The sequence below is a fragment of the Sciurus vulgaris genome (genome assembly GCF_902686455.1).
Source record: "Sciurus vulgaris genome assembly, chromosome: 16".
In the NCBI taxonomy this organism is placed as follows: Eukaryota; Metazoa; Chordata; class Mammalia; order Rodentia; family Sciuridae; genus Sciurus; species Sciurus vulgaris.
Genome location: NC_136477.1, coordinates 12,741,776 through 12,768,184, shown reverse-complemented (window position 1 = coordinate 12,768,184; position 26,409 = coordinate 12,741,776). Strand labels below are relative to the sequence as shown.

The window sequence follows — 26,409 nt, the reverse complement described above, 5'->3', positions numbered from 1 at the left end:
CGTTTCTCTTGACTGAAAAGCCAGCTGTCCTGTGAGCAGAACCACAGTCTTACTGAGGAGGCAGGAAGCGCGGCAGCTCGCGTCGCGGCGCGTGCTGGGTAACCGGAGTCGGGTGGCTCTCTTCGCAGCACGCGGAGGCGAACGGAGACCCAGGTGAGCGGCGGGGCCCGGGCGCGGGGCCGCGGTGCGGGGACGTCGGGCCTGTGGATAAACGAACGAGAGCAGATACCGTGGGTTGAAGGGGAGCAGGAGGGGCCGCGAGACGAGGGGGGGCGGGGCGGTTGGGCTCCCGGAGCGCGCGGTGGTGGCCGTTGGGCGCCGGGGCGCATGCGCCGGGACCGGGCCGGCCGTTGGCGCGCAGGGCGCGGGCCGGCTTCCGGGAGGGGGTGTCATGGCGGTCTGTCGGCGGCCGACTTGGGGAGAGAATAGACCCCGGGCGGCTTGGGGCCTTGTGTGGGAGGGACTCGGGGGGCTACACCGGGATTCGGGGCCGCGGTGGGAGAAGCCAGAGCTGCCAGGCAGGACTGGTTTCTCCGGGTCCGAAGGGCTCTCCCCTCCCCCGCTTTACCTTGTTCTTGCCTCTTACGTTTCTGGGATTCGAGTTCCCAGAAATTAGGGCAGAATTGACCGTCTTTTGAAAAGAGAAGTCCCCACTAGGGAATCTACGCCAGGCGAATCAGGGCGAAAAGCCTGACTGGGGACAATGGAGGGCAGATGGGTACGCGTGGCTTGCCTGCCTGGGTTGTCCTTACCCCGGTGTCAGCTTCCAAGTTCATCCGCTCCTGGGACCTCAGCCTTCGCGGCCGTCCCTTCTGGGCCGGGCAGACCACGCCAGATGCTGTCCTGCGACTCCATTGGTTTCGAGCATAAGATTCACTTCTAGGATTTGCTTGTTTTCCCCCCCGCGTCTCGGTTCTGGGGTTGGAACCCAAGACCTCGCGCTTGCTTGGACAACGCTTTACCACTGAGCTACAACCCTAGCCCCGTCTGCACAGTTTTGTGCTTCGAATGTGTCTCTACATCAACACAAAACAACTTTGCTTGGTCTCTTTATTTTAAACACGCCGTCTCTTGGCCACCCAGATCTTTTCCATGTGTGGAGTGCCCAGGCGATGCCTGTCTCCGACCTGTTTAGTGTCCCATCCTCTCTGTTCCTTCTTAGCCGCCCCCCTTTAATTCCTTCCCATTTGATGACTGGTTTTCCGTGCTGTTGATGTTATCCTTTACTGCATCTGTGGAGTAAATTACTCTTGGGTAAATCCTGATTGAGTCACTTAACTCTGAAACCTAATCAGCGATTCCCTGTTGCTTAGTAAATTAAGTATAAGTGCCCTGGGCCAGACCAGCTCTTCAGCTTTGTCTGCTGTCTTACTTCAGCCAGTCAGTCGTTCTTCATACCCCCAAAGGTCTGGTGCTTTTTGGACTGATCTTTGTTGGCTCCTGTTGTTTCTTGGCGCTCAGTCTTTTCCCTGGTGTTTGGAAAATGGACCCCTCCTGTCTTTGCCAGTAAGGATTCTTAGGGCTGGCATCAGATTGCTTCCAGATTCAGAGACTTGCAAACTCTGCCTTGAGAACTTGATTCTTGTTCCATTCATACAGTCATTGCTTTTGAGTGCTTATTTGCTTTGTGCCAGGTCCTGCACCAGCAGGACTGACTGGAGGGGATGCTTTTTAAGTTGGGGCTGTAAGGAAATACACTTTTGCAGTGGGGATCCAAAAGCAGTGTAGGGTCAGTGGAGTCCATGACTTCAGGCGGCACAAACAGCAAGTGCAGTGGTGCTGAGGTGTGTTGAGGTGCAGCAGGGCGCGGGGAGTGCTGAGGTCTGCCTGTGGAGGTGGGTTTTAATGAGTGCAATGGGAGCCTGTGGTGGTTCCCGGCCAGGCCTCACTTTTTTTAACCAACTCCCTTTGACCATTTTGGGCAGAAGGGAGTGGGAACAGGGAGCACTGAGGAGGCTGTTGGCATAATCCAGGCAAGAAATGGTGGCACCCAGATAACAAAACTGCGGTACTGTGCTCACACAAGGGAATGTGTTTGTGGCTAGAAGGAGTGAGGCACTGATCCCTGCTGTGATGTAGTGAACTTCGAGAACTTGATGCTCAGTGAGAAACGCCAGACACACGCCTGTGTCATATGAGCCTCTTTATGTGAAGCGACCAAAACAGGCAACTCTGTGGAGACAACAGATTAGTGCTTTTGTTGGCTGGGGGATGGTGGCTGAAGGGTAAGAGGCATCCTAAACTTGACTGCAGTGGTGGTTGCACATATCTGTACTAAATCCACTGAAACGTATACTTTGAGTGCAATAACACGTGACTGTCTCAGTAAACCTTTTCTAATTTTAAAGAAGAAAGACGGCGTGGCAGCTTGGGGTCAGTGTGGTAGCATGAATGAGAAGTAGCCAGACTTGGATTCCTTGGCTGATTGGACAGGAAGGTTGAGGGAAAAAGAGAAGGCCCGATTCCTTCGGAGAATGGAATTCTCGTATCAGAGATGGGGGAAGCAGTCTTCAGGGGAGAAATGGAGGATTTTGCTCTGGGCATTTTGAGTTCAACTTTCAGGGCCACCCAAGGATGTGAAAGTGAGCCTTCGATGGCATTTAGGGAAGGGCTCTTGACTAGAGACACAGGGTCATCAGCATAGGAATGGTTGGAACCATAGGGCTGGATAAAGGCAGCCTAGGACCCTTAGCCTGTGGCTCCATGAAGAAGACCAGCTTCAGCCTTCAGCTGGAGGCTGTGGCTGGCTGGGGGGACAAAAGCATACTCACAATTGGGTCCCTTGCACTTGGTGTACGTTGGGCTGTGTAAAGCATGGAGGTGAGTGAACTTTGTATTAATTCCATTTACCATGTCAGCTTTTTTATTGGCCAGCACCCAATGCGAGGCCTTTTCACGGAAGCAGTTGTTCCCCTGGGTAGACTACAAGTTGCAGAAGAAACCAGGGTTGGGCACACACACGCTGCTAGCTTCCTCACATACTTAGCTTTCTCCAGCGTCTGGGCAGTACACCTGCAGGTGTCTGGGGTCCTTGGGGAGTGAGTGAGTGAGGGAGGGGGACTCCTTTGGGCTCATTGATCCAAGCAGGGTTACAGCTGAGACTTGACTGTTGAGAATGGTGCTTTTGTGCAGAGACCTGGGTGCAGAGTGTTCCCCCCGGGTGGCAGCAGGACTTGAAGGTTTGGGACAGGGGCTGTTAGTCGAACAGCTAAACAGAGCAAGGGTGGGGTACAGCAGGTTGGCGTGGGCCAGACCAGGAGGGAGGACTGTGGTGCAGAGTTAGAATTTCACTGGGTGCCGTGGGAGCCCTTGGGGATGGACAGTATTGGAGGGGCACGTGAGGACACTGGGAGAGATCGGTTAGTGGGCCTGTGGGAACGATGGGCTGAAGCCGGGGGGCGCTGCACAGGTGGAACTGGTGGTACACCTTGAGGCAGAAAAGGGTCAGAGGATGATGGGTCACAGCTCTGTCAGCTTGCTTGCTTTGTGTTTTTTGAGACCAGCTCTTGTTAAGATGCTTAGGGGCTGGAGCTGTGGCTCAGTGGTAGAGCACTTGCCTAGCACGTGTGAGGCGCTGGGTTGGATCCTCAGCACCACGTGAAAGTATATAAAACAAAGATCTATTAATAATTAAAAACATGTTTAGAAAAAGATGCTTAGGGCTTTTCCAAGTTGCTGAGTCTGCCCTTGAACTTGCAGTCCTGCCTCAGCCTCCTAAGTCTCTGGGATTACAGGCATGTGCCACCTCAGAGCGCTTGCCCTTCCATGCAGCCCTTTTATGGGCCTTTGTCAACAGCTCATGGCTGCCAGGCCATCGTCTCCCTTGCTGGGTAGATTGTCCTGCCTCCACCTGTCACTTCCCATGGCTCTTCCTCTCTTTTCTGCCCTTAGTACCATGGCAGAACAAGATGTGGAAAACGAGCTTTTGGATTACGAGGAAGATGAAGAGCCCCAGGCTCCTCCTGAGAGCACTCCAGCTCCTCCCAAGAAAGACGTCAAGGGGTCCTACGTCTCCATCCACAGCTCCGGCTTTCGCGATTTTCTGCTGAAGCCTGAGCTCCTGAGGGCCATAGTGGACTGTGGTTTTGAACACCCGTCAGAGGGTACGCTCCCTGGTGTTGTCCCCCGCCCAGCTCATCTCCGCACAACCAGCTCTGCCTGTACAGAGCAGCGTGACCTCTGTTGTGCCCTGGATGAGGGAGGGTCCATGTAGGTCAGCTGTACGGGTGTCCCAGGAGCTTCTCCAGTGTGGCACTCTGCTTTAACTTGGTGAATACAGGCAGGTGTCTGTGGTCCGGCCCCGGGCTTGACCTGCCGCTGCCCTGTCTTGGGGTCCCTCAGCCGCCTGCCCGGAACCTGTAGAGAGGGAACGTCCTATTTTCTGGTCACTCACATGCTCCTCCTCCTTCAGTCCAGCACGAGTGTATTCCCCAGGCCATCCTGGGCATGGACGTCCTGTGCCAGGCCAAGTCTGGAATGGGCAAGACGGCTGTCTTCGTTCTGGCTACTCTGCAGCAGATCGAGCCTGTAAATGGACAGGTGAGTGACTTCCTTCCAGGCTCAAACTGCCTGTGGCGGCACAGCCACAGCTTCCCTTGGTAAATTCTCCCACATTCTTTTTGTGAGCTTTTGAAATTAAATAGTTATAACAAAATCAAAAAGTGCCGATAAGCCAGAACTGGAAGGTGCTGTTATTTCGGCGCGTGCTTTCCTCAGTAGCGTACACTTTGGAAGGTGGAATTGCACTGGCTAGTGTCCCTGCTGTTCCTGATGACAGGCCCTGGCAACCTCATGTCATCAACATGTGTTCCATAATCTGGGGGATAACGTTAGTGACTCTGCTTTGATCCTCAGAGTCACACAGGGAGTCTGGGGTAGAGCTCAATGGCAGCACACTTGGCCAGCACGTGGGAGGCCCTGGGCCCCATGCTCGGCAGTGAAACAAAACTCGTCTTGCCGGGGTTTGCATCCTTGTGTGGTGTGTCGGGGCTTATGCCCTTGCCTTGGGGTAGGTCGTGAAGGCCGGAGACTTGGTGGAAGACTGGGGTGATCAGTGTTTGACATGAGCAGGGAAAGCAGGGGGCAGCTCGAGAGCAGAAGCCAGATGCTGTTAACTTGGAGCCAGTGTCAGCCTCGCAGGGTCTCACTTTTACCCAGACCCTTCTCTGTCTGGCTTTGTTCCAGGTCCTGTGGTCAGGAGGCAGGCCTCTGTAATTATGAGAGGTTTGGGGGAATGAAGGACTGTGAAGGCAGAGGACACAAGGCATTTTGACTGGGCCTTCAGGTGGCCTGAGGTGTAGGACACAGTGTGGCTGTGTCCTGTCAGTTGGGGACAGGACAGACGGTGTGATCTCTGGAGAGGGAGGATTTAGGCCACCATCCTCTAGGACTTCTTTCATATTCATTCCTCAGGTGACGGTCCTGGTCATGTGCCACACGAGAGAGTTGGCCTTCCAAATCAGCAAGGAGTATGAGCGCTTCTCCAAATACATGCCCAGTGTCAAGGTGAGCCTCAGGCAAGCAGGCAGGGTGCCACATGGTCGGTTGTAGCCTTGCTGGCCCCAGCTCTGGCCCAGCCAGCATTTACCAAGCTTGGCCACAGCAGCTGCCTTTGAGGTTTGCGGTGGTTTATGCTCCTTTAAAAGCATGATGAATTATGCATGGCCTCCAGGGCCCTGTGCCCGTCCCAGCCTGGGGCTGCGTTTCACTGGCACTGGGCTCTCAGGTCGTTCTCTGTCCCTGGATTCTGAGGCACCAGGGCTTGGGTGTTGGGCACCCTTGGGACTGCTGGGGCCGTGCTGTCAGGAGCACCCAGGATGGCATGTGAGTGTGGACACAGCCCCAGATAGGTGGGAGCAACTTCCTCTCCATGCCTATAGGTGTCTGTGTTCTTTGGGGGCCTTTCCATCAAGAAAGATGAAGAAGTGTTGAAGAAGAATTGTCCCCACGTCGTGGTGGGGACACCAGGCCGGATCCTGGCACTCGTGCGGAACAGGAGCCTCAACCTAAAAAATGTGAAGCACTTTGTGTTGGACGAGTGTGACAAGATGCTGGAGCAGCTGGGTGAGTGTCCCTACCCGGCCCGCGGGGCTGCCTGGGGCCCGCCCAGCCACACCTCCCACCCTGGCAGACCCCCAGACTTCGGAGTCAGTTTCTAAGGGGGCTGTGACAGTTTCTAAGGCTCCCCAAAGCGGGTCACATGGGTGGCCAGAACACAGGTCTCTGGTAAATAAATGGCTTTAGGGAAAGTTCTGATGTTGGCAGAGTGGGACATGCTGCTTCTGAGTCCAAGCTCAATGGGACCACAGTGCCTGAATGAGCTGCTGTCCCTTCCTGGGCACAGAAGCACACACACATGCACCTAGAGGAGCAGAGTGGCTTCTGCCACCTGTTGGGTTGGTCCTAGGCTCCACCTGCCCTCAGGCAGCAGTGGCAGGACCCGTGGGAGAAGGGCTTGTCCTGGGAGCAGCTACGGCTCTCACCCCAGCGGCTATCTCTGCCTCAGGCTCCCCTCCCCGAAGCGCGGCCCGAGGCGCACTGGCACGGCTGCTCCGCTCTGGCAGCGTGTAAGTCGACTGCAGCTCCTCCCGCGCCTGCGCTCGCTCGCCCCTGAGTCCAGCCCCTCAGGCGCCTGGGACTCTCCCTTCCTGCCACTCCCTCAGCCCCCTCTGCCCTCGTCATGGTGCCAGTGGCTCCCTGACACAGGTGGGAGGGGCCGGGTCTGTCTGGGCTGGGGTCATGGCTTGGCAGACACTCATGCCCCCCATTTCTTGCCTTCCCCACAGATATGCGGAGGGACGTGCAGGAGATCTTCCGCCTGACGCCCCATGAGAAGCAGTGTATGATGTTCAGTGCCACCCTGAGCAAGGAGATCCGGCCAGTCTGCAGGAAGTTCATGCAGGATGTGAGTAGGGTGACGCCCCGGCCTGCCCGTGGTGGCTGAGACCTCAGCGCAGCAGCTTCAGCCCTCCCCAGGGGCCTGAGGCGGCTCCACGACACCCACCTTGCCCTCACGGCTGGAAGGATGCTGGGAGGCCGGCTGAGGCTCCTTTCCCCTCTTGTCAAACTGGGAGCCGAGTGTGGTCCACGCCTGAGCCAGACCAGAGCTCACATCCAGCTTTTGGTAGAGAATTATTTCTGAGGTTGGGTACAGCAGGCCCTCTGGGAAGCATCGCTGCAAAGGAGCCACTCCCTGCAAGGTTCTGGGCAGGCGAGACGCCCAGAAGTGAGCCCCGCTCGCCCCTTCCTGCTTCCCTTCCCACACAGCCCATGGAGGTGTTTGTGGACGACGAGACCAAGCTCACGCTGCATGGGCTGCAGCAGTACTATGTCAAGCTCAAGGACAGCGAGAAGAACAGAAAGCTCTTTGATCTCCTGGATGTGCTGGAGTTTAACCAGGTGATGCCCCCAGCAGCCTGTCCTGCAGCTTGGGACCTCGGGGAGTGGGGACCCGGCCAGGCCTAATGCTGCCCTCTCCCGGCAGGTGGTGATCTTCGTCAAGTCAGTGCAGCGCTGCATGGCCCTGGCCCAGCTCCTTGTGGAGCAGAACTTCCCAGCCATCGCCATTCACCGGGGCATGGCCCAGGAGGAGCGGTGAGTGCACGCCACCTGCCGTGGCCAGAGGGAGCAGCGTCCAGGAGCCCGTGTCTGACAGCCTCCACTTATTTCTCCTGCACCCAGTCTGTCACGCTACCAGCAGTTCAAGGACTTCCAGAGGCGGATCTTGGTGGCCACCAATCTCTTTGGCCGAGGGATGGATATTGAGCGCGTCAACATTGTCTTCAATTATGACATGCCCGAGGACTCCGACACCTACCTCCACCGGGTGAGTTGAGGTGTCGCCTCCCCCACGTTCCCCTCCCAGGTTGACAGCGGGGTGAGCACCTGGCTCTGCTTATCCTCAAATCCTGAGGATGTGCCTGTGGCCTGACCCTGTTCCTGCCTCCCTGCAGGTGGCCCGTGCAGGTCGCTTTGGCACCAAAGGCCTGGCCATCACTTTTGTGTCTGATGAAAATGATGCCAAAATACTCAATGATGTCCAGGACCGGTTTGAAGTGAATGTGGCTGAGCTTCCAGAAGAAATCGATATCTCCACATACAGTAAGTGGCTGGGGCAGGGCCAGTGTTTGGGGACACAGGTCTGGGGCAGGAGACCTCACTGCCTGTCCCCCTTTGTCTTTGCAGTTGAGCAGAGCCGGTAACCACGCGCCTTGAAGACCACAGCTGCCCTGCTCCCACGTGCTGCTTCACGTCCTCTTTCTAGGCGACAGATGGGTGTCTCTTTTTACTGTTCAAAAGCTGTAGATTTGTGTAAGAATACATTTTTATTATGGAAGCCTGACTCCCACCCCATCTGTTTCTTTGTGGTCTGTCAGCATTTCATGGACGTGGCCCGGGCAGTGAGCAACACCACCTTCTGTATCATTATGATATTTAATTTTTAAGTGTCAACACTGAAAAGTTAACAGATAAAAAAAAAAAAAAAAAACATTACAACATCTACAACCTTGACATCAGTGAGACCCTTCCGCCCCTGTGGGGGCAGCCAGGCCTCTGTACCGTGAGCCTCAGTGGCAGCCAGGTCCTCTGACCTCTGATTTCAGTCTTAGCTTAATAAGAGAAGTTGAATCCACCACCCTGGCCCCTTCTGTGGCAAAGAGCTGAGAGTAAAGGATGCAAGGGTCCGCAGTCTGTCCCCAGGACTGGGAGGATGTGCTGGAGCAGCTGGGCTGCAACCCTGGCCCAGTTTCTTCCCCACATCCTTCGTGGGGCAGAGACAGAAGCAGGACCAGTGGCTCCTCCACCCTGCTCTGGGGCTGGCTGCTAGGACATAGCTGTGATCCCCTCTACTGCAGTGGGGCCCAAGGTGGGAGCGCAGCGGGAGGCGGGGAGCCTTCAGCACGTGCAGGAGTTGCTGGCCTGGCCGGGTCCTTGCCTTCACATACCAGACTCCGATGGCCTGAGGACCTGGGGAGGAAGGAGCCCATGAGGACGGACCCCACCGGCTGCTTTCGCAAGTGCTGGGCCACAGGCACAGTCCCTTACCCGAGTCTGATTCTGGCTGGTGCTAGTTGTGGAAGAGGCGAACTCTGAGTACTTGTTTCCAGCAACCATGCGGGCCCACCTCCGGTACTCCTCCCTCACCTGCAAGCCAGGGTGCTGGTCAGGGGAGGGACAGAGCCGGAGCTGAGGGCAGCCCCTCCCGAGCCTCCCCACCCGCCCACCTTCTTGTTGAGTAAGCAGAACAGCACGAAGAGGAAAAGGCCCTGCAGGCAGTTGAGGATGGTGAAGATGTAGGACAGCACCCAGCTCCGAGGGTCAAAGAGGAACAGGCCGAAGACCCAGGTGCAGCCCAACAGGAAGAGCTGGGCCACGGCTGTGATGGTCAGCGCCCTGCAGTGGGCAGGGGCAGAGGCTGCTTGGGGGCCTTGCCTCCATCCTGCACACCCTTCACCCCAGCCCTTCGTCTCTGCCCCAACCTGCACCCCAGTCCCCTCAGGTCCCACGGCCTCCGCACCTATTCCAGTTGAGTCCTCCTTTCAAGTCTTACCTTGCCTTCCGTAATTTCTTCATGTCCGGATTGATTTCAGAAAACTTCTGAGTGAGCTTCCAGACAGTGATCACAAAAATGACAGCGTTGCACTGGGTGGGGACACAGTGGATTAGGGTAGGGAGTGCTGGTGTGGCCCTGCCTCAGGCTTTGCAAGAAAAGGCAATTACCAAAACGATGAAGGCCAGGGGTCCCAGGAAGCTCCAGAGGAAGCCACGATCCGTATCCAACCAGCAGCTGGGAGAGGGGAGGGGACCCATAAGTGCCCCCAGAAGCGGGGAGCTATGTGCGGGGCGCTGTCCACACGCCCCGGCCTGGCGCCCGAGCCCCGGCCTCGCCCCATAGCGCTGCACTCACTGGGTGACGCGGCCGTAGCCCTTGCTGTGGACAGCCGCGGAGATGGCCACGATGAGCAGGGGCACGCCGTAGCCGATCAGGCAGAGCCAGCGCGTGCTCAGGCCCTGGCCATGGAACACGCGCACCACGAGGAAGTACAGCTGCAGGCCCTCCAGGCTCATCCAACAGAAGGCGGCCAGGAAGCAGTAGTGCAGCAGCCCGGCCACCAGGCGGCAGCGCGGCCCCACCTGTGGGCGCAGTGGAGGCGCGGGGCGATGTCACGCGGGGCGGGGCCGTGTCGCGGAGCCCCGCCCCGCCGGAGCCCTGGGGCAGGCGGGGGCGTGGCCAGCTGCTCCGGAGCCCGCCTCCGACAGCACCCCTGGGGGTGGGCGCTGCGGGTGGCACGTGCCTCCAAAGCCTGCTCCCTTGGCAAAGACCACCGCTGCGGGGGGATGGAGCCGCCGCGCCAGGGGGTTCCAGGGAAGGGTGGGGCTCCACCACTGGGTCTCCCAAACCCGACCTCAGGTGAGAGCGGGGCGGGGCCTCACCTGGTCGCCTTCGTTTTCGATGCCTGCCAGGAAGATGGCAGAGCCTACGAAAAGGCAGATGCAGAGGTGCAGGTGCACGGTGGTGCGAGAGCTCTGGATGGACCGCACCAACAGGAAGGTGAGGATGCACAGTAGAAGGCAGATCAGCGACAGCGACAGTCCCACCTTGGTGATCAGGGACAGCTTTGGGTCCTAGGAGCAGGATGGGGTGGGCGGAGTTCCGTCTAGTGCCTGAGGCGCCACAGTTCTACCACCCAGGCCGCTTCCCTGACCTGTCCTGCTGTACCCGATTCCGCGTGATAGGTTTTGCAGGACCTCTGGCGTGGACCACAGCCCCTGCTGTCTGGCTAATTCCAGTTCACTTCGCCCAGTTTACCTATGGATCCCCCTGAGGCCACACGCAGAAGACTGTGCTCCCTCGGAATGTTCTACATGGGGAGGTTGATGGAACCAGAGGGGCTCTACCACTGAACCACATCCCCACCCCCTTTTTTAATTTTTTATTTTGAGATAGGGTCTTGCTGAGTTGCTTAGGGTCTTGGTTATTAGCTGAAGCTGGCCTCAAACTTGCAATCCTCCTTCCCCAGTCTCCTGAGTGGCTACATGGGGAGTTTTTAGCAAACTGTCACAACTGGTGCCAGTGTGACAGGCAGAGGGGCACTGGCTGCAGCAGGGCCAGCAGTGCCAAGCAGCACAGCTGCGGGGTCGTGAAGTCCCAGGAAAGAGGGTGGAGGGTGTGGCATAGCACCACTTGGGCTATGCAACCACAGGGACAGGGATATATTTGAACAACCAGATGGAATGTGCCATGGAGAACCAGCTGTTTTGCGTAAACCGACCTCCACACGTATGGGTTTTTTTCTCTTTTCTTTCTTCCTTCCTTCCTTCCTTCTTTTTTTTTTTTTTTTTTTTTAATTTTTGACAGCACTGGGAATTGCACCTGGAGTGCTCTGCCTTAGGGGCTACTTCAGCCCTTTTTTGGTTTCGTTTTTAGCACTGGGGATTGGACCCAGGGGCGCTCCACCACTGAGCCCCATCCCCAGCCCTTTTTATATTTTATTTAGAGATGGTGTCTCACTGAGTTGCTTAGGGCCTCCCTAAATTGCTGAGGCTGGCCTCAAACTTGTGATCCTCCTGCCTCAGCCTCCCAAGTCCCTGGGATTACAGATGTGCCTCTCTGTGCCAGCACCTGTGGTCTTCTGAGGCGTCCCTGCTGCCTACCTCCACCTGGTAGTGGGCCATGAGGATGGCAAAGCTGCTCAAGTGGTTGCACTGGCAGGTGGTGCTGCCATTGGTGCTGCCCAGCTTCCAGCAGCCTGTAGTGTCCCAGTGTCCACTCTTGTCAACCTTCCAGAAGGCACAGATCAGCTTTTCCCGGTTCTTGGGCGTCTCCCACTGTGGGCAGATGGGGGTGAGCAGAGAGGTTGGCCCCATGCTCACTTGGGTCTGGGGGTGTGAGCCGAGCTCCAGGTAGGCTGCTTTTCATTGGACAAGTATTTACTGAGCACCTACTGTGTGCACCAGCCTTGGGGACACAGCAATGGAAAAAGCAGACGTAAGTCCCTGCCCTCGTGAGAAAGACTTGATGGTGAAGGGGACAGACAATAAATCCGGCTCTGAATAGCCAAAGCAATCCTGAGTGACAAGAGTGAGGCAGGAACATCCCAGCACCAGGCTCCAACTACACTTCAGAGCTATGGCACCAAAACAGGTGCGAAGACCATGGTACAGGACAGAAGGCGGAGGGACAAACCCACATAAATACAGTTACCCCAAACTAGACCGGGCCAAAAACATACAACGGAGAAAAGAGAGTCTCTTCAACAAATGATGCTGGGAAAACTGGAAATCCATACGCAGTAAAATGAAATTAGACCCCTACCTCTCACCCTGCACAGAACTCAGCCCAAAGTGAGTCAAGGACTGGGAATTAGACCAGAGACCCTGCACCTAACAGAAGAAAAAGCAGGCCTGAATCTCCATCACGTCAGCTTAGGAATCGAATCCCTCCTAAAGCAGAAGTAGTAAAATCAAGACTCAATAAGTGGGATGGTATCAAACTAAAAAGCTTCTTCACAGCAAAGGAAACAATGTGAAGAGAGAGGCTTCGGGAGAAAGTCTTTACCACATGCATCTCAGAGCATGAATCTCCAGGATATATGAAGAGCTCAGAAACAAACAAACAAAAACTTAACACCAAGAAAAGCAAATAACCCAATCAACACATGGGCAAAGGAACTGAACAGACACTTCATAGAAGAAGAAATACAATCAATCAACCAATACATGAAAAAATGTTCAACACCTCTAGCAATCAGAGAAATGCAAATTAAAACTGCACTGAGATTCCACCTCACTCCAGTCAGAACGACAGTTATCAAAACACAAGTTACAATAAACATTGGCAGGAATGTGGGGAAAAGGCACACTCATACATTGCTGGTGGGACTGCAAATCGGTGCAACCACTCTGGAACGCAGTGTGGAGATTCCCCAGAAAACAATGGAACCACCATTTGACCCAGCTATCCCACTCCTTGGCCTATACCCAAAGGACTTAAAATCAGCATACTACAGAGACACAGCCACATCAATGTTCATAGCTGCTCAATTCACAATAGCCAAGCTATGGAACCAATGTAGGTGCCCTTCGACAGATGAACGGACAAAGAAAATGTGGTGTATATATACACAATGGAATATTACTCAGACTTAAAGAAGAATGGAATTATGGCATTTGCTGATAAATGGATGGAGCTGGAGTCTATCATCCTAAGTAAAATAAGCCAATCCCAAAGAATGTTCTCTCTCATATGTGGATGCTAACACACAATTAGTGGGGGTGGGGGTCAGGGAAGAATAGTTCAGTGGATTAGATAAAGGGGGGAAGGGAAGGAAGTGAGGATGGAAGGACAGTGGAATGAGTCAGACATAACTTTCCCAAGTTCATATATGAATACACCACAGTGGATCTCCACATCATTCATGTACAATCACGAGAATGGAAAGTTACACTCCACATAATTAAGTATGTCAAAATATACTAATCTCATGTATAACTAAAAAAGAATAAAAATGAAAAAAAAGTAGGTTTTTATTTGGCAGCCTGTGAATTATGCCATAATTTAAAAAAATAATAAATAAATTTTAGGCCTACTAAGTAATCTGAATAGCATCCTGGCAGGTAGGAACTGCTTCTGGGGGACAGGTCCCTCTGCCCCATGCTGAGGAGGAAACTCAGGCCGTGCACAAACTAGGCAAGTACTCTACCATTAAGCCAGGCCCCAGCCCACATTTTAATTCTGAATAAGGAAGTCAGGACCCATAAGAAGGTGATAGTTGAGCCAAGACTGGAGATAGTTAAAGGACTGGGTTCCATAGAGAAAATGTCCCCTGCAGGGCCTCAGCAAGAGCAAAGGTCCTGAGGTAGGCACCAAGGGGCAGCCTGGACTGGCTGTGGAGTAAGTGGCAGAACCGTCCCCTCGCCCCCCTCCCCCCATCCAGGACTCACAGGGTGGGAGAAGGCGAAGGTCACAGGTGAGGCGAGTTTCTTGGTGTCGTTGGTGGTAAGAAAGACAGAGTTGACGGCCGAGAGGAGCCGGACCTTCGTGCCTCGGATGGGGCCTTGGAAGATCTCTTCCAGCTTGGCTTGCTGGTTGGGGTCCAGGTCCAAGGAGGCATTGACCATCAGGGTCTTCATGTTGGGGCTGGAGAGGATGCCCACCACAGTGGGGCCTGGGGACAGAAGAGCTCCATGCCTCCTCCCGCCCAGGACTTGCCAGCCCCCCACCGTGCCTGGAACCCGCCCGTGGGCCGTTCCTGCGTCCCGTTGGACCCACCCTGGCCTCTCCCTCCCCCGCCCCGGTTCCTCTGGGCCACACCACTGCTGGAGTTCTCGGCTCCAGGCGCCACGGCCCAGTCCAGCAGCATCCGTGCGTGGCTCTGGCCCACGGTGACATTTCCATTTCCTTGCTTCTGGATCATCAGGGACAGCTCTGAAGAGAGAGGGACCGTGACTGGGGTCACCAAGTACAGCATGGGGCCTTGGGACGGAGAGGGAGGACGAAGCCTACCTGTGTCTGCAGAGGAAAGATAGGTGAAAGGGCCTTCAGGCAGGGACCTTGCCAGGGTCCTCAGGGACTGCTCCAGGTCCAAGAGCAACTGCGTGGCCACCTGGTGCCGGACAGACAGGGCCATGTCCTCCAGGTCACCAGGGGCTTCCAGCAGGTCGTCCATGGTCCTGATGAGTTTCTGGGGGTGACAGAGATGCTGGGGTATTGGACGACAGAAGGCTACCTTGCCTGAAGGCCCTGACCTCCCCAGGACCAGCGTACAGGCTGAAAACTGCCCTGGTGGCGGGGGGGACAGGCCTGAGGGCACCATCGAGTTGACGCAGTGGACAGAAGACAGGGGGATGGAGTCTGCGCCCAGTGCAGGAGCGCCCCACACGGTGACGCCTGGCGCCGCTCCCGCTGCGCTGCATGAAAGCGGGCTCGACTTGTCCTCGTCGTTCCTGTTGAAATGGCTAATGCTGGACCTGTGGTTCAATATGATCTTTTGGGGGTGCCAGGGATTGAACCCAGGGCCTTGGGAATGGCAGGTTGAACTCAGGGCTCCACACGTCAGGTAAGCACTGAGCGACATCCCCGCCGTTTTTATTTTACTTTTCTTTTGAGACAGGGTCTTGCTAAGTTGCCCAGACTTGCTTTGACAGTTTTTGTTTGTTTGTTTGTTTGTTTTGTGTGTTTTGTATCATACCAGGAATTGAACCCAGCGGTGCTTAACTACCAAGCCACATCCCCAGCCCTTTTTTAAAACTTTGAGACATGGTCTCGATGAGTTGCTTAGGGCCTCAGTGCTGAGGCTGGCTTTGAACCTGTGATCCTCCTGCCTTAGCCCCCAGGCTGCTGGGATTATAGACGAGGTGTGCAATCCCATCCGGCATTGCTTTGAATTTATGATCCTCCTGCTTAGCCTCCTGTACAGCTGGGATTATTGGTGTCTGCCACCACGTTCAGCCCCAGATCTATGATCTTAGCCAATGTAACCACATAATCAATTTCACTTGTGTATTTTTTTTTTTTTTTTTTTTTTTTTTTAGCAGGGATTGAACCCAGGGGTGCTTAACCATTGAGCCACACCCGCAGTCCTCCTTGTGTTTTTATTTAGAGGCGGGGTCTCACTAAGTTGCTGACACTGGCTTTGCTCTTGCAATCCTCCGGCCTCGGCCTCCCGAGTTGCTGATCACAGGTGTGCAGCACTGCACCTGGCTTGTTTTTACTTTTTTTGAAAATGTAACCACTAAAACATTTTAAAGTGGTGCACATTCTTTCTTCTCCTTTCTCATATTTCTGTTGGGCTAAATATCCTACACTGAGCTTCTCAGGGGGAAGGCACTCTTCTGTAAGCTTTGCTTCTACCAGCAGGCTCATTCGAAACAACCAGCTTTATGAATGAAGCAGGCACCATTTTCATACTTGTGTTACAGATAAGGAAATGGGCCCAGAGAAGGGGAGTTACCTGCCTCAAGTCACACAGCAAGAAGTGGCAGGGAGGAGATTTGAACTCTTGTGGCTCAAATCAGGGTTCTACGTTGCTCCCTTCTGTTGCCATTAGCACCCTAGTGTGTGTGCACATGCTTACACCAGGGTGCATACATACATCTAAGAGTGGGAGATGGGCATACGTGGGTGCACATGAGTGTCTCTGGCCCCTGCTGGGTCGGGGACCGTCTCCATCCACACTGAAGTCTCCCCAGTCATCCACACACCGTGCTGGGGTACCCCTAGATCCTGCCCTTACCTGAATTGTGTCCTTGGCCATGACTGGGTTGAAATCCCTGTGCAGATCCTGGACTTTGTCAAAGAAGCGGGACAGACTCTGGGGAGGTGAGATGAGGGGTCACGGGTGGGTGGGAAGCTCAGGGTCAAGGGATGACTGGCACTGCGCCAGGGAGTCCCACCTCCCTGTCCTGGCTGGGGCAGCTCACCTGGCTGTTGACTCCGGGGGGCAGCGGCCAGGTGAAGAAGGGCTTGACTGCAGGGACAGGACAGTGGTTCATTAGGAGGAATGCGTGTGCGTGTGCGTGTGTATGTGCGAGTGTGCACCCGCGCGTGTGTATGTGTGTGTGTATGCGCGTGTGCGTGTGGGAGGATCTGGGGTCAGGGCAGGCCAGGCACCTTGGCAGACGGTGTTGTTCCGGCCATTGAGGCGCCCAGGGACCGGCTCCCAGCCTGGGCGGCAGTGGCACTTGTAGGACCCCACGGTGTTGCGGCAGATGGTGGAGTTGTGGCACTGATGCTGCCCGGAGCCGCACTCGTCCACATCTGGGGACACGGAGAGAGGGGTCGGTCCCGGCCCAGCCACGACCAGCTGCTCCCTGCTGTCCGAGCTCCACCCCTTCTTCCTGCCATTAGTGCCCGGCCTGGGCTGCGGTGCTGCCACCTGGGGACCCACACCCTGGCGTGGCGGGCGCGGAGTCAGGGGGCGAGCGAGGCCTGGTGCGCCCCAGGCCTGCCCTGTACAGGTGCAGTTGTGACACTGCGGAAGCACGTCACCCCGTTAGTTAATGGCTGCTGCCCGGGTCCCGCAGCCTCCCGTCAGAACCCAGCTCCTTCCCAGGACCCTGTCTTCCGCGCACAGCCCGGGAGCACTGGGGCTGGCGCAGGCGCCCGAGCACCGGGTCTGGTCGGTGTGCCCGGAAGGGCTGTGATCAGGGCTGGACTGTGGGTCTGGGTGTGGCCTCCGAGCTCCGACCTTCGCAGACGGTCGTGTTCGGGCCGTTGGGGGATCCGGGCACCGGCTTCCAGCCGGGGCGGCAGAGGCACCGGTAGCCGCCCATGAAGTTGAGGCAGTGGGTGGACTTGTGGCACGGGTTGGGTCCAGGGGCGCATTCATTCACATCTGAGGACGAAGCCAGAGGGTCAGGCCCCGCCCCTGACCGGCTGCCACGCCCCCACTAGGTGCATCCGTTTCCCCATCTTGTCGCCACCCCAGTCAAGGACCCCTGCCTGTGCCCCACCTGGTGACCTTCAACTTCCCCTTCAGAACATCTCACGGTGGCCTCCCTGCATGAGGGGCACAGCAAGGTCCTGGTCTCCAGTTTACAGGAGGTGGAGCCAGGAGGGAAACTGAGGCCAGGGGGCGAACTTGCTGACCAAGGACTCTGGCCGCTCCCTTCCCGGCCACGGTGGAGGCTCCCTTCTCCGAACTGAGAGTGCCTCTCTCTTCTACTCTCACGAGACAGATGAGGACCGGGCTGAGGTCTGAGGGGCTCCACCAGGACCCGCGGGCCCAGAAGGCCCTGCAACCTCCCTGCCCTGTGGCAAGAGCTTCCTGGGAGCCGAATCTGTAGGCTGAGTCCATGGCCTTGACCTGTGGGAACCTGCAGGTCTCCCCCCTCGGCGCAGGACCTGCCTGGGCTGCACCCCTGCTCCTGTCCAACCTCACGTGTCCTCCTGGGGCCTCTACCTGTGCACAGCTTCGGGTCCCTCGGGTTGAACTCAAAGCCAGGCAGACACTTGCAGGTATAGCTACCCTGAGTGTTGGTGCAGGTGCTGTGGCCCCTGCAGATTCTGGGGTTCTGCTTACACTCGTCCACGTCTGCAAGAGGAAGGGGAGGGTGGAGGATTCCGGCAGCCGGCAGCTTCAGGGGGCTGGTTGGGACATATGCAAGCCTGGTGATCAGAGGGTCTGGCTGTCAGCGCAGGCTGCCGGTCGTCCCAGTTTCCTGGCATGGAAGCACCAGGAGGACCCTGCTGGCCCCCTAGGAGCCTTTCCTAATCCACAAGGAGGCACTCCATGGTGGGCATGGTCTCCAGACGCTGCTTCCTCCCCGTGCCCTCTGCCTCCCTGGGAAGCTCCCAGCTGGGCAGGGTGTCATGGCCTCATGTGTCCCAGCCTGAGGATGTGGAGCAGAGGCCAGATGTGCCCTCCTGGAGCTGCGTGCTGGGAAGCTCTGAGCTCCCAAGGCGGGTCTGTCTTGGCTTCCAGGGGTGGCCTTTGGCCTGATTCTGCTAGTGTGGCTGCTCGATGACTGAGTTTTCCTTGGGGTCCCAGTGACCTAGCAGGACAGTGCCCTCTCGTCCCACTAGCTCTGAGAGCCCAGCTCCAAGGAGATGAACTGAGATCCGCCCCTGAGCCAGGCTCACTGGGACAAGATCAACGGCAGGGACAGGAGTAAGGACCATGCCAGAGAGGCCAGGGTCGACATCCAGCCAGGCAGCCTTGGGACCTTGCAGGTGTCTTCCTGACCCCCATGAAGGCATCCATGTTCTATCCAGGCCAGCCGTGGGTGAAGACAGTGGCAGAGAGTGGAGCTGTGCTGATAGGGAGGGGTGGCAGGCACTTCTGCTGTCTGTCCTTCAACTCCACCAGGGACACATACCTGTGGGCCTGCTGAGTGGGACCCAGCATCTCTCTGTTCCCAGTAGTCAATCCCCCTGATATCTGGGTTGACCTTCTTTGCAGCGGGTTGGGGCTGGGTGTCTTAGGTGTCACCCTCTTGCTGTGTGTTCCAGACTGGAGCATCTTCCTCCACCCAACTCGATGTCACCCTGCCCACCCCTGCCACACCATCCTCCAGTGCCCTCAAGTGGACCAAAGTTAGTGGGGAGTCAGGATGCAGAGCAGGGCAGTGAAATGAATGATGCGGAGCGGAGAAGGGCGTGGTCGATGAGGGCGTGGCCAAGAAGGGTGTGGCTGGTGAGGGCGTGGCTGGTGAGGGCGTGGTTGATGAGGGCGTGGCCAAGAAGGGCGAGGTTGAGGAGTGAGTGGTTCAGAAACGCGTGGAGCACAGAGCGCGTCTTCTCCCCGCAGGAGTGTTGGCTGGGACCTGGCGCCTACCCTCAAGTCTCCTATCTCCTGTATTTCCAGACTGGGTCCCTGGGTCCATCGTGGCTGGGGGACCAGAGAGTGTTCCAGGTGCGGCTGAGCCCCTGTGTGTCCCGGAACGGTCAGGTCTCATCCCGGCAGCCACTAGCAGTGGGAGAGGACAGAATGGCGCTGGACTGTGCTCGCCGTGGGCTCCTGGAATATCTTGGGTTCCACCCGCTTTTGGTTCATGGAAAAAGGATGCCAGCTGGGCAGCGGGGTGTCCTGAAGGTCCAGAAGCGGCCCTCTGCGCAGGTTCTGAGTCTTGGGGGTTGGACAAGGTTGGGAGACCAACTGTCTTGCACAGCCTAAGGTGGGGCCAGGAGCCAGGGAGCCGGTCCCAGGTCTCCTACACGTCACAGGAGTGGGACAAAGTGGATGTATCCTCTGCACAGCACAAGCTGAAGCGCTAGTTGAGGAGGCCTGGACCAGGTGGTTCTCCAGACTAGCAGACTGCTTTCTCTCTGTCACCTGCCTTGGGGCCCAGTGTGTCCCCTACGTCACTTCACCCTTGCTCATCCAGTTCTCTGCCCAGCCACCCGGGGCCTCTGTCCCAGCACGGGTTGTTTCTGACCCTCAGCAGCACACCTTCTCAATACCAATAAGCACTGGTAAGGACGCTCACAGCACCTCAGCTAGGCATGCCAGGAGGAATCCATGAGCACCATGAACAACTGAGCAGGTGGCTCACTGCACAAGGGGGTCCACCAAGGGGGCTGGAAACACTGTGTTGGCCATATCATGGCTGTGTCCACGTGGAAAGGGGGCCGGTCTTTCTCCAAGTCACACAAAGACGTTTTCCCTGGCTGAGTGCCATGCACGTTCCTGGCACACACATTTCTGCCCTGTGGCCCAGCCTCCCCGGGTCTGTTATCCTCACGGCAGGAGGGACAAGGCTGGGATCTGGGCTGTGGCCCCCTTGGTGGACCCCCTTGTGCAGTGAGCCACCTGCACAGTTGTTCATTCTGCAGTCGGGGAGAGTCCTCTCAGACCCTCAGCTCATCACCTCCTGTGCTGGCTCCCTCTCTCTCTGCTCCCCCATACTCTGCGCTACTCCCCCCGGGGAACTTCGCACAGGCCCCTGCTGGCTCTGACTTCCCCCTGCCAATGCCCAAATCCCCACCCCTGCCCAACAGGCTCCCCACGGGAAAGGACACCGCCTGATCACGCAGCCCAGCCATGGCACACCCGGCCGGGCCAAGGCTGGGGTGTGGCTGCTGTGCAGGGTTTGTCCTCTGCGGCCACTCTGCCCACTACCCCAGGAGCCCTTTCAGGAGAGGGTGCACCAGACCCCAACACTCAGAATAAAGTCTGCAGGGGCGGCGCTCAGTGGAGCCTACCCCGCGGGAGACCAAGTTTCCATCCCTAGCACTGCAGAATACATTTTTGTTTTGTTTGGTTTGGTTTGGTACTAGAGATGGAACCCTAGGGCACTTTACCACTAAGCTACCACTGAGGCTGGCCTTGAACTCACAATCCTTCTGTCTCTGCTCCCTGAGGCACTGGGATCACAGGCGTGCACCATCACACCCCGTTCCAAAAAAAAAAAAAAAAAAATTAAGTCCAATAGCCATCACTACTGTGGCACTTTCTGTGAACCAGGACCTACTAAGTGCCTTCAGACCTCATGTCCCTCAATTCTATGAGGAAGCACCTATGGCTCGCCTCCCCACTTCTGCCCCTGGTGCTGGGGCCTGACCCAGGGACTCGCGCCTGCTGGGTGAGTGCTCTACCCCTGAGCTACGCCCCAGCCCACGACTCCCCTTCTACAGATGGGCGAACGGAGGCACAGAGAGATGAAGTGACTTGTCTGAAGTCACACAGTGAACTGAGAGCAAAGCCACCTTTGGTTTTGGTTTTGGTTTTTGGCAGTGCTGGGAGGGAGCCCAGGGCCTTGCTCTGCCAGGCAAGCACTCTGCCTGGAGCTGCACCCCAGCCTCTGCTTTTGTGTTTAGCTCTAGAACATAGGGGCTCCTTCCTGTGGTTTCTCTTTTTTTTTTTCTTTTCTTTTTTTTTTTTTTAATTTCTCCTCCCACTTTGCCTCCTTGGGACAGGATCTTTCTCTGTTTCCCAGACTGGCCTTGAATTCCTGGCCTCCAGTGATCCTCCTGCCTCAGCCTCCCAGTAGCTGAGACCACAGGCACAGATCACTGTGCAGGGCTTTTTGTAAAAAAAAACAACAACAACAGAAAAAAAAAAAAAACAGAAAATCAGAATGATGTCATCACATCTCACATGTCCACAGGGTTCCTGATGAGCACCTGATGAGCACCCTGGCTACGTCACAGGCACAATCTGCATGCCAAGGGCAGGCGAGGGGCGGGCCTTACCTTGACAGGTGTTCTCACTCGCATTGGTGAACGTTTTTGCCCCAGAAAGGAGAGCGTATCCTGGGCTGCACACACAGTGGTAGCTCCCCTCCACGTTCTGGCAGTCTGCGAATTTTCCACAGGACACTTTCATGGGTGGCCCACATTCGTTGATGTCTGCAACATAATAGGGCCATGGGTCACTTCCCAAAGGTGTGCAGGCTCTTAGGGAAGAGACTCCTGTCCCTTACCTGACCCCAGCATGGGGTCTGATGTTGAGTTAGAACCTTTTGGAGAGAATCCTGGGCTGTACTGCTGAGGCTGTGCTGTGGCTGGAGCAAGCCATTCCTGAAGACCACACAATCTGCTCTGTTCATCTCAGTCCTCTGGCCGACACCCCCGGTTTGGATACAGGGGACAATGCCAAGGTGGGGGGTGGACTAGAAGCTCAATGTCACCCTCCCCAGACCTGAGGGCAGGCTGAGACCAACTCCTGGGGCCCAGGTCCTCTCTCTGCAGGAAGTCATGCACATTTCCTGGTCTCTCCGCCTTCTTCCTGTTTCCTTTCTCTTTTCTGTCTTTGATGATGGTCTCGAGGTCAAAGGCCGAGACCCTGACCATTACCCACAACCCCACTGGCACTGGGCAATGCCCCGCAGTCTCTGATGTGCCCCGCCCTGCCCCAAGCCTCTTTACCGTCACAGATCTCCAGGGTGTCCGTGAAGACCTCTGCAGACAAAGCAGCGAACCCTGGCTTGCAGCGACAGGCAGTGGCATTGACACATTCCGAGTGGGGAGGGCACCAGCTGGCACAGGCTGTGGGGCACAGACTGGTCAGAGGCTGGGAGGGGGCAGTGTGGTCCCGGAGGAGCACCCAGGGCGGAGGGGAGGCCTCTCTCCTCCTGGGCTGGGTGAGGGGCCCTTCCCCAGGCTCCGGCTGGGGACACAGCTCCCAGCACACTCACCCTCTGAGTCCTGGGCTCCGGCTCTTGAGAGACTCAGCAGGACACACAGGGCTGCGACACAGAGAGGGCGGGTCAGGCCCAGCAGGGAGAGGAGGCCGGAGGCTGTGCATTTGAGGGCAGGAGGTGCGGACCCCCCCTGGGGCTCGGACCTGGTCCATTCCTCAGAAAGCCCAGGTGGTGCCTCCCAGAGGGTCTGGGGGACAGGAAGGGGCCTGAGCCCAGCAAGGTCTGGGCTCCAGCTGTGTGTTTCCTGGCCCGTGGGGCGGCCCTGGATCAGATCCTGGAGCACAGGCAGGTTGCCTCCCTGCCCCTGCCTCAGTTTCCCTTTCTGTGGAATGGGGACGACATGCCCCCCACTTCCTAGGGTTGTGTGGGAACAAACCCCAAAGTGTCTGGGGTTTAGCTCATGGCATTCTTTAGGTAGGAGAGAAGGGTCTGGACCGGCTGGTCTCTCAGGTCCCCACCCTGACTCTCAGATGCCCCAGCCTTGGAGACACAGGTGCACACCCACCACCTGGCTCCAGTTGTGGCTGGAGCATCTGAGAGTCACATTTGTTGCCACAGGCATCAGTCCACGGCCCATCCTGGGACCCAGTGGTGACATTTCACCTCCCCTCCATCCACTCCCCACAGGATGGTGCTGTGGGCATGTTCTGGGCTCAGGCCGGAGGGGCCCCTCCGGCTGCTCCTGCCACTCAGGGGCTTGTCCTGGGGAACCCTCCGCAGGCCACCAGGTACCTCCTTGCCCTTCACCAGAGAGAGACAGGCAAGGAGGGAGAGGGGACAGACAGGCAGAGGGAGCTGGAGGAAGGACAGGTGGCTGGTGCACCTGTAATCCCAGGGACTCAGGCCAGAGGATTGCAAATTCAAGGCCAGCCTCAGCAACTTAGCGAGGCCTGGTCCCAAAATAAAAAATGGAGCGAACTGGGGGTGAGGCTCAGTGGTTGAGCCCCCCTAGGTGCCATCCCCAGTACCTCCCCCAAAAAGGACCGATAAAGAGAGAATGGAGAGCAAAAGGGGAAGAAGGAGCGATGAGGGGGGACGAGGAGCCAGGCGGAGAGGAGATGGGGTGGGAGGCAGGTGGGGGTGGAGAGGGAGCCAGGTGCAGGGAACCTGAGGACTGGAGGACTCAGACCCGGGAAGAGGTGCGAGAGAAAGCAGGGAGAAGGCAGCCAAAGGCAGAAAGAGCAGAAAGAGGAGCCAGACGGACAGAAAGCCAAGGAGACAGAGAAAAGGAGCGTGTCAGAAATGACAGCAACAGGGAGAGATGGAAAGAACTGCGAAGCCCACAGGGAGCCAGGATGGAGGCGCCAGGATGGGAAGACACAGGAGCGCGAGGTGGGGTGGCCGGGGCAGCAGAGCAGGGCCAAGAGCATGGTGGTCCCGAGGACGGAGGGTACCACAGAAGCAGTGAGGACCCCTGCAGTCCAGGGAGTCCTGAAGGGGTGCCCGGGGAGAGAGGGGGACCAGGAGGACGGGCATGAGTCACTTCCTGGGCCAAGGGGAGTGGATGACTCACCCCAGTGGCCTGGATCAACCCTGGACAGGGGTCCCAGGGGAAATCTGGGGTTGATCACCAGGAGCACGATTGGGGGGCTGTCAGGGGCTGACACTGCTCAGTCAGTGCCCAAACTTGGGACCCCTCAGGCTCGTGAGGACAGAGAGCCCCTCATGCGTGGTAAACTGAGGCAGAACGCCAGCCCTGCCTCCTGCGTCCTGGGAGGTCCCTCTTCCTCCTCCTTGGCACCAGGGCCTGGCTAGTTCCCCTGGGCCAGGACCTACTTCCTCTTCCCAGGACAAGCCACAGAATGCCCTTCCTTCACTGGATGGGACCTGGGTTGATTGTCCCCAGCTCCCCAAACCCCACGTCATTTCTTGGTCTCAGAACCAACCCAGGAGGTAGGGGCTGTGTTTACGACCATTCTGCAGATGCAGAAACTGAGGCTTGAAGCGCCGAACAAGAGCGGGAAGATTCCAGGGAAAGAGAGTGCTCGGGGGTGGCTTTGAGGCCGCCAGGCCCCGGGGGTGCTCCTTCGCTGCCTGCCCTCCCTCTGTGCCGGGCCGGGCTCTCCCCCCAGCGGCCTGGAGCTGTTGGGCCATCTGGGCCTTGGACGCTGACCAAACAGGAGCCGGGAGAGGAGCTAGCTGCTGGTCCTTGCTGCCAGCCCCATCTGCTTTCCATTCCCTGAGCAAGAACAGCCCTGCTGGGGACCCGGGCGGGGTGGGGTCCTCGCTGCTCCTGCCGAGGACCCAGCGTTCTCCAGGCTACCGGAGTCTCCGCGCTGAGAAGCGGGTCCACGGAGCGCCGCGCCCCTGCTCGAGGCGACCCTGAACCGTTCCGGCGCGAACCCGCTCAACCCCGGAGGCGGGAAACCGCCCCGCTCCCGCCTACGGACAGGACGGAGAAGCTCTGAGACTCGGCTCTGCAGCGAACGCAGCCAGGCAAGCCAGGCAGCTGTCCCCCGCCCAGAGTGCCAGGCGCACTCCCGTGCCCGCTCCCGAGCGCAGGGGGCGCTGGGTTGCCACCCGCTGCCGCCGGCGACGACAGGGGAGTCCCTGTGGTCTGGGCAGCCCCGTCTGCTCCCAAATGCCATTTCTTCACTCTCTTTGTCACCCCGTTGCCAGGGCAACAAGCTGCCCCGATAACTGTCAGCGCCACCCTGGGTGGGGCGGGAAGGGAGACTCAAGTTCAAGCCCACAGCCCGGCAAAGCCCGGAACCCACGTGCGGCGAGTCCCAGCCGGTTCCTCCAGGACCAAGGGGGTCTCTGGGGCCGCCCCTGCCACTGAGATGGCAGGGGACATCCCGGGGGTACCCAGGAGCTGGAGAGGTCCACGCCACCAGCTCTCCCCAGACCCCACCCATGCTTCCCTGCACAGCAAGTGCCCCTGGGGCCCCAGCCCTTCCCTCCCTGGTGCCCGGTATCCCCTCTTAGGGTGCAGCCACACAGGCTGCCACACAGAGCTGAAGACCTCCGGACAGGGCACTGGCTCCTACAGCACCCCACTGCCCCTGCCAGGGAGCGTGGGTGCCAGACCCTGCCGCCCTGTCCCCATGTGCCCAGGGTGCCTGCCTCTCCATCGACTTCCTTCGCTGGATCCAGAGCTGCCAGCCGTCACCCAGGGCTCCTGCCAGGGTCCCTCACCCCTCCCAGCGGGGCTCAGAGCGCTTACCTAGAAAGGCTGGGCGCTGGGGGCCTCCCATGGTCCCAGCTGGGGCGGGCGCAGGGAAGCAGGGTGTGGGACAGGGCCACTGTCTCCGGCCGGCAGCTGTGGGGCTGGTCTGGAGGCAGGGCCTTTATGAAGGGGGCGGCGGGGACAGCGCTGGCCCAGGGCCCTCCCCGGAACTGGCGGGGCAGCTGGAAGCCAACAGGAAAAGTGCTGTAGAAACACAGACCCAGGGGCGCTGCGCGCACGCACACACACACACACACACACACACACACACACACACACACGAGTGCGCATGCACAGACCTGCTCGGCACAGAAGTGAATGCAACCTGCTTTCAGTTCTCTGCCAGCCCCTGACACTCTCTGGCCGCGGAGGGCTCGGCCGGCTCCTCAGCAAGGACAGGGGCAGCCAGGCAGAGGAGTCTCCTCCCTCGGCCTGCCTGGCTCTGGTCCCTAGGCGGATAGGCACTGGGCAGGGCGGGGCCAGGGGGCTAAGCTGGTCACTGGCCAGGACAGAAATAGCCCCAGACTCCCACGTAGGGCAGCCCTGGGCTCAGGTCTGTTTCTGGGCTAAGGGTGTCTTCCTTTCCTTCTCTCCAGATGTCCAGGTGGGGAACAGGCACAGAGAGGCCAGTGTCCAAACAGGAGCCTGGGAGGGCA

General features: G+C 57.7%; 2 protein-coding genes across 7 annotated transcripts; one reads left to right on the top strand and one right to left on the bottom strand.

The window, feature by feature from the left end:
• DDX39A (DExD-box helicase 39A) lies at positions 1–8,335 on the top strand. Of its 3 annotated transcripts, none has more exons than XM_079115771.1 (11): positions 1–153; positions 3,892–4,103; positions 4,412–4,539; positions 5,413–5,505; positions 5,880–6,063; positions 6,786–6,904; positions 7,267–7,398; positions 7,484–7,593; positions 7,681–7,825; positions 7,953–8,100; positions 8,185–8,335. In XM_079115771.1, exons 2-11 carry the CDS (start codon positions 3,896–3,898, stop codon positions 8,199–8,201), a joined length of 1,284 nt encoding a protein of 427 aa, XP_078971897.1. In that variant the 5' UTR covers positions 1–153; positions 3,892–3,895; the 3' UTR covers positions 8,202–8,335. The 3 variants fall into 3 exon arrangements, with proteins under 3 accessions (XP_078971897.1, XP_078971898.1, XP_078971899.1); XM_079115772.1 differs by lacking the exon at positions 1–153 and adding an exon at positions 2,249–2,820; XM_079115773.1 differs by lacking the exons at positions 1–153; positions 3,892–4,103; positions 4,412–4,539; positions 5,413–5,505 and adding an exon at positions 6,506–6,566 and having other exon boundaries at positions 5,982–6,063.
• Positions 8,336–8,414: 79 nt separating this feature from the next.
• On the bottom strand, positions 8,415–26,198 carry ADGRE5 (adhesion G protein-coupled receptor E5). Of its 4 annotated transcripts, XM_079115767.1 has the most exons (22): positions 26,053–26,198; positions 25,751–25,935; positions 22,579–22,629; positions 22,310–22,429; positions 21,635–21,790; positions 19,278–19,409; positions 17,904–18,035; positions 17,190–17,336; positions 16,613–16,759; positions 16,423–16,469; positions 16,236–16,313; positions 14,507–14,684; positions 14,315–14,428; positions 13,945–14,168; positions 11,656–11,829; positions 10,435–10,626; positions 9,908–10,134; positions 9,721–9,787; positions 9,551–9,642; positions 9,225–9,393; positions 9,046–9,144; positions 8,415–8,967 (listed from the first exon to the last, which is right to left on the bottom strand). In XM_079115767.1, the coding sequence occupies exons 2-22, from the start codon at positions 25,779–25,781 to the stop codon at positions 8,938–8,940; spliced, it is 2,607 nt and encodes an 868-aa protein (XP_078971893.1). In that variant the 5' UTR covers positions 25,782–25,935; positions 26,053–26,198; the 3' UTR covers positions 8,415–8,937. The 4 variants fall into 4 exon arrangements, with proteins under 4 accessions (XP_078971893.1, XP_078971894.1, XP_078971895.1 ...); XM_079115768.1 differs by lacking the exon at positions 17,190–17,336 and having other exon boundaries at positions 26,053–26,196; XM_079115769.1 differs by lacking the exons at positions 17,904–18,035; positions 19,278–19,409 and having other exon boundaries at positions 26,053–26,196.
• Positions 26,199–26,409: the final 211 nt, after the last annotated feature.

What these genes read in the sequence shown, in the direction of transcription:
- ADGRE5 (XM_079115767.1), bottom strand. Translation starts at nt 25,781, where the DNA reads ATGGGAGGCCCCCAGCGCCCAGCCTTTCTAG. An exon ending in GAACACGACCGTCTGCGAAG is followed by an intron (nt 16,760 to 17,189) that starts GTCGGAGCTCGG and finishes CCGTGTCCCCAG; the next exon opens with ATGTGGACGAGTGCGGCTCC. An exon ending in CCCTGGCCTTCATCGTTTTG is followed by an intron (nt 9,643 to 9,720) that starts GTAATTGCCTTT and finishes GTCCCCACCCAG; the next exon opens with TGCAACGCTGTCATTTTTGT.
- DDX39A (XM_079115771.1), top strand. Translation starts at nt 3,896, where the DNA reads ATGGCAGAACAAGATGTGGAAAACGAGCTTTTGGATTACGAGGAAGAT. An exon ending in TCGAGCCTGTAAATGGACAG is followed by an intron (nt 4,540 to 5,412) that starts GTGAGTGACTTC and finishes TTCATTCCTCAG; the next exon opens with GTGACGGTCCTGGTCATGTG. An exon ending in GGCATGGCCCAGGAGGAGCG is followed by an intron (nt 7,594 to 7,680) that starts GTGAGTGCACGC and finishes TCCTGCACCCAG; the next exon opens with TCTGTCACGCTACCAGCAGT.